We start from the raw sequence: 12,413 nt of genomic DNA on the forward strand, positions 1-12,413 counted from the left end.
TTGGAATGGGCTGTCCAGGAGGTGCTGGAGTCCCCATCCCTGGAGGTGTTTAAAAACCCTGTAGCTGAGGCACTCCAGGACATGCTCTGGTGGGCACGGCGATACAGACATTGATAAATACATTTTATTTATTTTATTGGGAGGGGGTGGAGGATGTTGACGTTTGGACGCGGTGATCTTAGAGGTCTCTTCCAGCCACAACGGTTCTGTGATTCTGCAACCAGGTTCTCCCGGCTTCCCCCCCCACCTTTCCGGGTGTTCCCATCCCCTCCCGTGCCCGGTTCTCCCGTCCCCTCCCGTCCCCAGGTGTCCCCTCTCCCGGGGAGGTCTCCAGGTGCGGCCCGGCCCGGCCCCTCCGCTCCTCCTCCCCTCTCCTCCCCGTCCCGTCCCTTCCCTCCTCCCCCGGGAAAGCGAAAGCGTGAGGCGGGCGGAAGCCGGAGCCCTCCCCCGGGCCGGGCCGGGCCGGGCCGGGTCGGTGCCGCTCGGGTCCGGGGCACCATGGCTGCTGCCATCGGAAACTTCTTCCGACGGAGCCTGCGGCACTCGGGCCGCAGAGGTGAGGGCTGGGAGGGGACGCCGGGGACCTCCGGGAGGTGTCGGTGGTGTTGATGTCGGTGTCGGTGCCCGTGGCGGTGGCGGTGCCGGCCCCGGGACTTGCCCGGTGTGGATCACGCCGGGTTGATCAGCCGGGACCGGTTCGGTCCCCTCCATCCCTGCCCCTTATTCCCCCGCCCCGGCTGCCCCCCGGAGCTCCCCGCAGCTCCCGGGGTTTGCTCCGGGGCTGCCCCCAGCCCCCGTGCTGCCCCCCCAGCTCCCAGGAGTAGCCCCCAGCCCTGGGGGTTCGGCCCAGCCCCGGAGCTCCCTCCTTCCCCCCCATCCCAAAGGACTCTGCCCCATTTCCCGGGGGGGTTCCCCATCCCGGGAGATGCCCCTCATCCCTCCTGGAGCCTTCCCCCATCCCACAGGAGTCTGTTCCATCTCCCAGGAATCTGCCCCCATCCCCCGGGGGTTATCCCAGCCCGGGGCAGCCTCCCAGGCTCCCTCTTCCCACACCTCCAAAAGGTTTCCCAGGCGTTTGCCAGGCGCCGCCGGGGGGGGGCAGGGGAACGGTGTCCCCAGGGCAGGACAATGTCACAGAGCCTTTAGGGGACAGTGTAGAAACGGGTTCTGTGGGATTTGTGAGTTTTTTCCAAGATTCAGGATGGATCTCCAGGCTTCTCCAGTCTGCAAAATCTCAAGCCCCCAGAGCAGGTTGGGGCAAGCTGTGGATTTTGGGGGGGTCCCTGCAGCCCCCCCCTCTCCTCCTCCCCCCACTTCTTGTGTCTGCTCTGTACCAGCTGCCTCTTGCTCTTGCCCTGTTCAGCAGAACAGGGTCGATAAAGCAGAAGCTTTTTCCTCTCTACTGGGGGACACGGAACCCCCTGTGCAGCCCCTCATGGGGGAAAGAACCGGGTTGGGCCTCATGGGCACTGAGAGCCCTCAGCTGGTCAGAAAACCCCACGCAGGTGGAGGAAGCTGCTTGTGCAGGAAAAAAATGGCTTTTTCTTGTACCATTGGTGCCATTTCCACGTGGCAGCTGGAAAGATGTTTCCAGACTTCAGGAGCTGCCTATGGAGCTGGGGGATACATGGGGTGGGATCTGCACGTGGTTTTGGAGGAGGACATTGCAGAGGAGGTGACAGCAGGTGACAATGGCCATGCCTTGTCCCACCCAGCTGCAGCTCAACCCAAAGAGCCCAGAGCCAAGCTCCAGAATGGCTTTTTCCCCAGAATGTGGGAAAACTTCCTCCAGCCACGTGCTCATTTTCCTGCCTGTTATTCCTAGGAGCAGCTCCAGCTCTTCCCGCTGCCCGATGTAATCAGAGTAAAGACCAAACCCAGGACAATTTTAGTGCCAGGAACTGGGGATTTGGAGTCACAGGTGGTGCTGGGAAGGGGAAGAGCCACGGCATGGCTGGCTGCAGCCTCCCACTGGCATTAAATCCTCTCCTTCCCACCCTCAGCTCTTGCTGTCCCACCTCAATCCTCCCGGAGCCCCTGGAGATGTCACTTGGAGCTTCTTCCACTCTCATTTCCAGTTTTTCAGGTTGTGGCAGCTGCCTCTCCCCAGCTGCCTGACCCAACTGGCTGAACAAGAAATGGGAACTTCAGGAACTGCTTTGCTTTGGGAGCTGTGGGTCAGGGAAAACCTCGAGGATCTCATTTGCAGTTCCCAGGACAGAGGGGATCTGGCAGGGAGAGGTTGGGATTCATCCTGTTGGAGCCTTTGGGGGTGCTTGAACAAGATCCATGCTGTGTGTTTGCTGGGGTTTTTTCCCCTAAGGGAATAAAATCAATTCCTATAAAAGCATTCCCACCCCTGCCCTCTGCTCTCCACCATCCCATGTGCCCACATCATTCTGGGTCTCCCTCTGCCCTGGAATGGGGTAAATGGGTGCTGGGATGGCACTTGGATTTTTCCAAAAGCCTCAAACTTCTCCTTCCTTTCCATGTCCTGTGTCTGCAGGTCCCTGTGCACCAGGTCACGGGGAGCTCTGCAGCTCCTGCTCTGCCACCAGGACACGTCCTGCTCTGTCATTTCACTCTCTCCTGGTGTCTTTTTTTGGCTACAGAGGGAAAAGAGGAAACCTCTGCTGCAGAGAACCCCTCCCGGGTGCCACAGGGGAAACCAGGAGAGTGGAACCCCCTCCTCTGCTCTGCTGGGCAGTTTTTCTTTGAGTACCTGGTGGTGGTGTCACTGAAGAAGATGTCAGATGGACGTTACGAGCCCAAGATAACCTATCAGTTCCCAAAGGTACCCGGGCCCCTGTTCCTGGCAAAATGAGTTTTCTGAATTTAGAGGGCAAGGGGGTGTTGTTCCTTCCCCATCACTCCAGCCAGAAGAACACCCCAGAGTCCTGGACCCAACCCCCAGAGCTTCACTGATCTTGGGTTGGGGTTTCTGGGACTGAGTTCAGGGCCACAAGCCCTAGGAGAAAAATCCTGGGGTGCTCCCTGTTCTCCTGTTCCAAAAGTGGAGACCCCAGCAGTGAAATCCCCCCTGGGAAGGTGGCACAGGAGGAGGGTCCCTGTTTTCAGAGGAGCCCCTGGGTGCCTCTGCTTTGCTCCACTGTCCAGAGGGTAAAAGAGTCAAAAATTGGGGTTTTGGGAGCTGCTTCTCCTGGGATGTGCAAGGGACCTTCTGCTTCATTCTGAGCTGGGGGCTGCTTTAGGACAGACCCCTTCCCACCCCCTCCTGGGGCTGTGGCCTCCCTCCCTCTCCCTGACTCTTGGAATTGCTTCCTTCCAGCGGGAAAACCTCCTGAAGGGCCAGAAAGAGGAGGAGGAACGTTTGCTGCAAGCCATCCCCCTCTTCTGCTTCCCTGATGGCAACAACTGGGCCCCTGTCACTGAGTTTCCCAGGTACCCCCTGTGGGGCTGAGCTGTCCCTTCCCCCCCTGGCCAGGACATCCCCTCCCCAGACGTTTTCTCTTCTTGCAGTGAGACCTTTTCTTTTGTCCTGACCAACGTGGATGGCAGCAGGAAGATTGGTTACTGCAGGAGGCTGCTGGTGAGCATCCCACCACCCCTACACCCAGTGCTGGGCAGGGGGTGGCCTTGTCACCCCAGCCCCCTGCTGGGACAGGATGCCTTCTGACATAGAAAAAAAATTCTTTCTGTGAGGGTGCTGAGCCCCAGGTTACCCCCAGAAGCTGTGGCTGCCCCATCCCTGGCAGTGTTGAAGGTTGGATGGGGCTTGGAGCACCCTGGGCTTGGGGAGGGGTCCCTGACTATCCAGGGGGGTTGGGACTGGATGAGCTTTAATGTCCTTTCCATCCCAAACCATTCCATGATTCCCAAAGCCCAATTCTTGGGGACTTGCCTTCCAAAGCCACTTGTCTTGACAAAAGTGACAAACAGCCAGGAGGTGCCCAAAGGGATTTCTTTGGAGCTTTTTTCTGCTGGGGCATCAGTTGGGTGCTGGGTGGGGGGAAGCAGCATTTGCTGCAGGTCAGGGCTGGCCTGAAATGCAACCAGGAGATGGGACGGTGGGAGGTGCCATTCCCCAGACACCAATTCCTGCCTCCTCACCCACCTCCTGCAGCTCCCTCAGCTCCTGTCCCTTGAGTGCAGGGGTCAGGATGGCTGCAAAGCCCACGGGGGCTGGGGCTGGGGCTGGGGTTGGGGTTGGGCTTGTCACTCCCCAAGGAAGTGACAGTGTCTTGGGTGTGCCTGGGGGGGTCTCTGGAGCTGCTGCAGTGGGAGATGCTCAGACCCTTTTCCCATCCTCCTGCAGCCATCTGGCCGTGGTGTTCGTCTCCCTGAGGTTTTCTGCATCATCAGCTGCTTGGGCTGCTTTGGGCTCTTCTCCAAGGTAGGGCTGTGGTCCCCAGCCCTGGAGGGGTTTCAAAGCTGTGGAGATGTGGTGCTGAGGGACCTGGGGCAGTGCCTGGGCAGTTGGATGATCTGAAAGGTCTTTTACAACCCAAACAATTCTATGATTTTGTATGGTGGCTCCATCTGGGTTGGTGGTGGCCCAGCAGCCTTTCTGTTGCCTGCTGGGGTTTCCCAGTTCATTTTCTTCTCTCCCAGATCCTGGATGAGGTGGAAAAGAGGCGCCAGATCTCCATGGCAGTGATTTACCCCTTCATGCAGGGCCTTCGGGAATCACCCTTCCCAGCTCCAGGGAAATCTGTCACCATCAAAAGCTTCATCCCTGACTCAGGCACAGAGGTTGGTGGGGATCTCAGAGGCACCTCCTGGGCTACTCCAACACAGGGAGCTCCAGGAGCATCCTCCACACCTGCAGCACCCATGAGGGTGCTGAGCCCCAGGCTGCCCCCAGAAGCTGTGGCTGCCCCATCCCTGGCAGTGTTGAAGGTTGGATGGGGCTTGGAGCCCCCTGGGCTGGGGGAGGTGTCCCTGACCATGGCAGGGGTGGCACTGGGGGGGGCTTTCAGGTCCCTTCCAACGCAAACCATTGGATGGTCTGTGATGTGTCCTGCCAGGATGGGTCTGAGGGCACCATCCCACCTCTCCAGAGCAATGTGGCAGCTGCCATCCCAGTGCAGGAGATTTCCACACCCAGGAAGGTTTGAGCAAGGCTCTGCTGTTGCTCAATGCCCTGGCCAGGGGCCCTGCAGGGAGCGTGGCTGGGGGTGATGGGAGGGAGGATCTACCAGGATGTTCTGAGCTCTGGGGCTCCAGGCAGGGCTGGGATAAGGTGAAGAGATCAGTAAGAAACCAGGGAAAGGGGGGGGATAAATCCTGGGTAGTGTGGGAGATGAGGATTGTGCAGGATTCGTACTGGAAAGGATCTGCAGAGCTCAGCCCAGCCCAGCTGCTGCTTTGCTCTAAAGGGGGCTTGGCACATGGGGAGGGGGATTCCCCTCCCATAAAGCTGGGGAGAGGGACAGGACCATGTCATGGGCTGCCCAGTCCTGGTGTCCCTTCAGCATTCACCATGGGGCTGCTGGCAGCAGGGAGAGTGGATCAGGGAGAGTTGGAGTTGGGGATCTCAGAGATCCTTTCCAACCCAAATGATTCTGGGATTCTGTGGTTCCTAACCTGGGTTTGTGGCTCTCCTTTGGCAGCTCATCGAGCTGACACGGCCCCTGGATGCCCACCTGGAGCACGTGGAATTCCAGGCTCTGCTCCAGAGGCTCAGCCCCCACCTCATCCTCCACATCTTCGCCTCGGCCGTGTTGGAGCGAAGGTTGATCTTCCTGGCCCAGGAGCTGAGGTGAGGCCTCATCTCTTGATTTTAAAAGCAAATAAAGAGAAAACAACAACAACAAAAAAAACCCCAAACCAACCACCCTGGAAGGATGGAGTTGTACTCAGGGTGGGAGCAGTGCTGTTCCCTTTCCCCAGTGTTCTGTCCCAGTGCATCCACGCCGTGGCCGCTCTCCTCTACCCCTTCACCTGGGCTCACACCTACATCCCCGTGGTCCCCGAGTGCCTCCTGGACACCGTCTGCTGCCCCACACCCTTCATGGTTGGCATCCAGATGAGGCACCTGGAGAGGGTCCTGGACCAGCCAATGGAGGAGGTATTGGAACTGGGGGGATGCAGCCCCTGGTTACTTTGGGAGCCTGGGTTTGGGGTGGCTCTGGGTGGGGGCTCTGCTCCTGGGTTTTTTCCATCCAGGGAGATGGAGATTGGAGCTTCTTGTAGCAATGTCTCCATTCCTCCTGGGTGCTGTTTGGCCACCCCAGGACCCACAGCCCTGACCCTGGGGCCAGGCTGGATGCTGGTGTTGCAGAAGTGGAGTAGAACTACATGAGGACAAGCCTGGGGCAGGCCCTGGGGGGATGCCCTGGTGCCCAGGTCCCTGTGGCACAGGAGGACTGATCCTCCTGACACCCATGGGCTACAGACACAGAGGTCTGATCCCAAAATGGGTGGGAGGAAGCCTTGGATGCTGAAGCTGGATGCTCTCTGCTCTCTTCCAGGCCCTGATCGTTGATCTCTGTGAAGGGAAGATCATCCGGGCAGTAAGTCCTGCTGCAGGGGGGGTTGGGCTGGGCTGGGAGGGGTCCCTGTCCACCCTGGGTCCCAGCTACCCAGCAGCTTCCACATCCTGGGGGCAGAGAGGTCTGGGTGTTGCCCATGCAGGAAAAACATCTCCCAAGGGATGTGTCCATTGGCTGCATCCCTCTGGTCACGGGTGAGCAGCAGGGTCCATGTGTTGGGCATCCCACCCCCAGCACCCTCAGGTGATAATTAATGAATCAACTTTCCCTGAGGAAAGGGAAGGGCTTGGAGGAGGTGGTGGTGGCTGGAGCACCCTGGGCTGGTGGGAAGTGTCCCTGCCCATCCAGGGGATTTGGAACTGGGTGATCTCAGAGGTCCCTTTCCACCCAACCCATTCCATGAGTCTGTGAACCATAGACACCAGGCTGATGGGCTGCACCAACCACTGCCTGACACCTTCTGAGCTGGGTTCCCACCAGCAGTGGGTGGTTCATGGCCCCATGTCCTTCCAGGTCGGTGATGAGGAGGGGATTTTGCCCATCAAGCTGCAGAATGAGATCCTGACATCTCTGAGCAGGCACAACAACAACAACAACATACACAGTAAGGGCATAAACCATGCACAAGCTGCCTGCACAGAGGGGCTCAGTGGGATGATTTTCCTAAAGAGACCCAGCCTGGGATGGTTCTGCCCCAATTTGCAATAAAATGCAGGCACAGGAAGGGAATCCCTTGGCCTTTCCTCTGTGCTGTGAAGCGTGATGGGGGGCATCAGGCAAAGTGTGTGCAGCAGATCCAGGGAGGTTCTGCTGCCCCTCTGCTCTGCCCTGGGGAGACCACACCTCGAATACTGGATCCAGTTTGGGGCTCCCCAGTTCAGGAGAGACTGGGATCTACTGGAGAGAGGCCAAGGGAGAGCTGGGAGGGTGAGGAAGGGACCTGAGCATCTCTGCTGGGAAGAAAGAGTGAGAGCCCTGGGGCTGAGAGGGGATCTGCTGAATGTATGTAAATATCTGAGGGGTGGGGGGCAAGAGGAGGAGCCCAATCTCTTCCCAGTGGTGCCCAGGAATAGGACAAGGAATCCTGGGGTGAAGGGAGAACACAGGAAGCTCCTCCTCAACATGAGGAGAAACTTCTGGAGGGTGAGGGTGAGGGAGCCCTGGCCCAGGCTGCCCAGAGAGGTTCTGGAGTCTCCTTCTCTGGAGCCTTTCCCACCCCCCTGGATGTGTTCCTGGGTGATCCTGCTGTGCAGGGGTTGGACTGGATGAGCTCCAGAGGCCCCTTCCAACCCCTCCCATTCTCTGATTCTATGGCAGCAGAAATAAGGAATTCTGCTAAAAAATACCAGGTTTGGCCAATATTTGGATGCCTCCTCTCTGGAGAGCAGACACAGGAAGTGCTCCCACAGCCAAACGAGGTTGATCTCCATTTACTGCTCCCAGAAATCATTTCTGGGGATGCAAACAGAAACTTCCATCTGGCCAGGTTAAAATCAGCTCAGAGGTCCCATCCTCACTTCTCCTGCTCCCTGTCCTCCCCCAGCACCTGAGCAGCTCAATGCCCTGGTCTCTGAAGCCTTCGTGCAGTTCTTTGTCCGTGCTGTTGGTCACTACTCCTCCCACATCAAATGGACAAAAAACGGCTCTGGGACCTTCCAGGAGAGAGCTTTCTGCAAAGCCATCACCTCCAAAACCAACCGCAGGTTTGTGAAGAAGTTTGTGAAGACCAACATGTTCTCCCTCTTCATTGAGGAAGCAGAGAAGAGCAGGATCCCACAGGAAGGTAAAAGATTCCTCCTTCCCCCTCCCTGTGGCTGAGCTCCACAAACCCTGGGGTGTTTGGGTAAGGGATGAGATGCCCTGGGATAGCAAAAGGAGAAAGAGAAATCCCAGTTTTCCTGCAGGCTCTGTGCAGAAGTGTTTTCCAGATGCCCAGAGAGGGATGGAGCTGAGGCTGAGGATGCTCAGGCCAGCAAGCAGCTCTCAGCAGCTGCATTTCTCTGGTCCTAACAAGCAATCAAAAAAAAAAAAAAAAAAAAAAAAAAAATCCCTGGGCTCAGTTTAGATCTTGTAGCTGGGGTGGGCTGACAGAGCTCAGTGTTCAGGCAAACACAGCAGTAGCACTGCAAATATTTGGCTTGGACAGGGGCAGCAGCTGGGAGCTGGCTCCTGGCTCCGCTGCCTGTGAGCCCCGACCCATCTCCGCCAGCAGCTCCAGTGTGGATCCCTGGTGGCTGGACTGGTCCTTCTGCCTTCCAGGGGATTTACAGAGCACTGGGCAGAGCTCGGCCTCCTCCCATTCTGGGAAGAGGACAAAGAGGGGTGGCAGAAGTCAAGGAAGCCACCTAAAACATCTCTGGTGGCCAGAGATATCCTGGCCTGGGACTTGTCCCCTCCCCAGGAGTCCAAGCGGGGACATTTTTTGGGCTTTCTCTGCCCTTTTAGGTCAGAGCTGGATCTGTCTGGGGATGGGAGAGAGGAGTGGCACAAGCCCAGCTTTCCCATTGTGTACCCAGTCCCTGTGCCCACTTTGCCCATTTGCATTCCCAGCACCTCCTGTTTCCCCCCTTGCTGGTTGGAGAGGAAACTGAACAGGTGTAGGTCAAAACCTGAGGCTAACCCAGCCTTTAAAAAAAAAAACACAAACTTTTGGGTGGGTGTAGAGGGAGGGGGGTGTCTGCAACAGCTCCCCTTTTGCTTGGCCCCACCACTCCCATTTCCCTTCCCCCTTTTCTCACCCACAGCCTATTTCCAAAGGAAGATAACTGAGTACCACGAACAGAAGAAGCACCGAAGGGACTCCTGAAGATCAACCTGGGACCCCAGGAGCAGGGCTGGGACCCAGCAGGTCCTGCCCAGCAGCAGCTCCTGCACAGACCAAGGGCAGAGCCCCGGGGACTCTGGTTCTGTCCTCCTCCTCCTGCCTGGGCAGCACTGAACAACCTGGTTCTTCCCTTTCTTTTGTTTTTTCCTCAGGGCATCGTTGCACTGGAAAACTCTTTTGCACAGAGCTGGGATTTCTCCCTCTCATCTTGTCAGAACCAGGGACAAAACCAATCCCCAGGGCTCCAGCAGGACCTAAGGCAGCAAGGGAGGGAAGGCAGGGAGCTGGTGGCAGGACAGCAAAGGTTGTAGAGTAATTGGTAGAGAGAAAAATAAAAAGGATGAGTAGGAAATAGTGTTATTTCTAATTAAAACAAACCTAGGGTTTGAAAAGAAGTAACATCCTAGCAAATAAGTTTTTGAAGTTTCTATTATTAACTGGTTCTCTTTATTTTCCATCAGGTTCTCTTATTGTTAAACACCAGCAGGAGCAGTGTGGGGGATTCTGGTGGTTTCCTCTCTAGCTGCTGCCTTGGTACCACTTAGAGCCCAGTTTAGCTCTTGAAAGAAAGAAAAATATTCTTTTCCAACATGTTATTTATTTGTCTTGTAAGCCAACTGTGAAGGCCACAGGGCTGTGTGTATAGTAGAGGGAAGGGGCTGATCTGCAGCCCCGGGGAGGGAGGAAGTGTTTGGTAAATGAGTAAAAACGTCACCATCCTCCTTGTTTCTGGGTTTGATGACTTCTTCTAAAACCTGGCAGGTCACTGAAACGTGGTGCCTGCAGCAGGTTAAGTTAAATGATGGGTCTGTCCCTTTCCTGATGCATTCATCCAGGGAATAAACAGAGCAGGGAAAGCTGGTGCTGGGTCCTTTCCAGACAGCCCAGGGCCAGAAACTTCTCCCAGCAGAGCTTGGAGGGCAGGCAGAGCTTCCCCCTGCTCTCTGGGATGTTACAACCAAGTTATTGGGTTATAACCAAGCTGCAGATTGTTGGGTGCCCAGCTGGACATGTGCACTCATGTGCAGATCTTATCAAAACCAGAGCTGAACCCAACTTCTGCTGCAGGGCTGAAAGCCACAGGGGAGAGATTTTTACATAAACGAGGGGAAAAAAAAAAAAAAAACAAACCACAAAAAACCAGTCTGTCTGCCAGACAGCTTTCACTTTCAGAGCTGTTGAACATTTAATGAAAATGAGAGGGATGTGCAGGGCACTTATTTCAGAGCTGGGTGTAGGAATGCACAAATGGAAGGGACAGGAACGCAGTTGGACAGAGGGCACAAACTGACCAGCTCTGAAAAGCTCCAACCCACTGAAGGAAAATTGTTAATTTCTGTTCAGCCCCTCTATGTGTTTGGAGGGGGAGGTGGGAGCAAGAATTACTTGTTAGGAAAAGGGGGGATTTTTGGCACTGTGGGTATCTTCTTTGGCTCCACAAGTTCCTCCTCAGAGATTTAACTACAGGAAATTAAAGGGTTCGTGGGCTTTCTCTGTGGCTTTTTGTCATTTTAAAAAGTTCACCTGCCAGGAGAAAATTGTGTGTGTGTGTTTGTAAAATCCAGGGCACCTGTCAAGAATTGTCCCTCAGGAAAAGGCCACTTGCCTCCTCCTCCTCCTTGCTCATTACCATTTGGAGAAGCCAACGACCTTTCTGGTTGGGAAGTGCTAACCCTGTCTCATGGAGACAAATGGGAAGTGGTCCTTGCTTTGCAAAAAAGAATTAGAAACCACACATGGGGCTGGATTGTGTGGTTGCTTGATTTCCACCAGAGGAAAATTTAATAGAAAGGTTTTCCTGAGCTGCTGAGAAGAAAACAGAGGTACACAAAACCTGATCCTTATATTTAAAAAAAAAAAAAAAAAAAAAAAAAGTAGTTTGAGTGTGGGCAGTGCTACAGAAGTCAGCACAGGTTAACTCAGGGGGAAGGGCTGGTGCTAACTTGCCTGACTGCTCAACAAAGAACAGATTGAAACAGGTTCTTAAGCTACTTAGAGCACTTTTCCTTTCTGTATTGTTATGGAAAAAGGGCCCAAGGTCCACCCCAGTGACCAGCCCAGCCTCTGAGAAGCACATCAGCTCCCAGCTCAGCTTCTCTGTTGGCCCCAGGATGCCAAAAGGGGACAAAAGGGACAGAGGAACAGGAGCAACCCATCCAGGTTCAGAGCTGCAGGTGGCTGAACATGCTGGAAAGACAAGGTCAGGGTTCTGGAGCTGGTTTGGCCCAGCAAGAGCTTTCATGCCTGGAGGGGGTGAAGAAAGCAATCACTGCTGGAAGGCCAGATGCTGAATAAAACACTCTATTTATTTCTTTGAACTCTGCATCTGTGTCTCTCAGGCCACCTCTTTGTAGGTGGGAGCACTGTGTGTGCACTGGGTAAACTCAGCTGCTGTTTGCAGGGACACATCCAGGGGGCTCAGCTCACGTTGCAACGGATCAGCAAATCTCACAGCGTATTTTTAAATCCTTCTTCCTGCTCAAGATTTGTCTAACACCTGATCTAAGTCTACGACAGTATATAAAAAAGTGCCAAGAAATCTTTTCCCTCGACTGGAAAGTGCTGATTTATTCTGCTAAATTGTTAACATAGTTCCCAGCATAGCATTAACCACCTCACACTGGGACAAACACCTCCAGGCATGGCTTGGGAGGCAGCTCAGGAATCGCTCCTGATTTGCAGTTCAGTTCCTGCTATGCAGCTGCCCTGCTTGAGAAGTTTCATGTTCCAGCATGTGTCCTCCTCTGCCAGCTGGCCCGGGTGCCAGCAAACAGTCCTGGGCATATTTAACCAACCAGAGGCCTCATTACCAAGGGCTTTCAAATTGCTCCAGGGCAATAATGGGCAAAGCTCCCACCTCCCATCACCTCCCACCTGGCGGAAGCCTCTGAAAACTGCTGCAGTTCACCTCCTGCTCTCTGGAAATTATTAAACCTCTGAGCAGCTTCAGTCCAACCTCAAAGATGGGGCAGAGCAGCACTGGAGGTACCTGGTGCACGCAGAAGAGGAAGGAAAGAAGAGAAAACCAGGAACCTGAGAGTCAGCTGGAACAGAACCAACCCCCAGGTACCCCTGACCTATCCCTTCCCCCGTGCCAGGAACTCCCTCACCACCTCTTAGAAGAGGACAACTCC

General features: G+C 55.3%; 1 protein-coding gene across 3 annotated transcripts; it reads left to right on the forward strand.

The window, feature by feature from the left end:
• Positions 1–391: 391 nt before the first annotated feature.
• Positions 392–10,817, forward strand: DENND2D (DENN domain containing 2D). 3 transcript variants are annotated; one of them, XM_071768400.1, is made up of 13 exons: positions 392–556; positions 2,613–2,794; positions 3,290–3,402; positions 3,481–3,550; positions 4,277–4,354; positions 4,573–4,713; positions 5,574–5,722; positions 5,854–6,031; positions 6,435–6,476; positions 6,969–7,059; positions 7,999–8,238; positions 9,200–9,303; positions 9,432–10,817. In XM_071768400.1, exons 1-12 carry the CDS (start codon positions 499–501, stop codon positions 9,259–9,261), a joined length of 1,404 nt encoding a protein of 467 aa, XP_071624501.1. In that variant the 5' UTR covers positions 392–498; the 3' UTR covers positions 9,262–9,303; positions 9,432–10,817. The 3 variants fall into 3 exon arrangements, with proteins under 3 accessions (XP_071624501.1, XP_071624499.1, XP_071624502.1); XM_071768398.1 differs by having other exon boundaries at positions 9,200–10,817; XM_071768401.1 differs by lacking the exon at positions 4,277–4,354 and having other exon boundaries at positions 9,200–10,817.
• Positions 10,818–12,413: the final 1,596 nt, after the last annotated feature.

The sequence above is a fragment of the Heliangelus exortis genome, chromosome 25 (assembly GCF_036169615.1).
Source record: "Heliangelus exortis chromosome 25, bHelExo1.hap1, whole genome shotgun sequence".
Taxonomy (NCBI): domain Eukaryota; kingdom Metazoa; phylum Chordata; class Aves; order Apodiformes; family Trochilidae; genus Heliangelus; species Heliangelus exortis.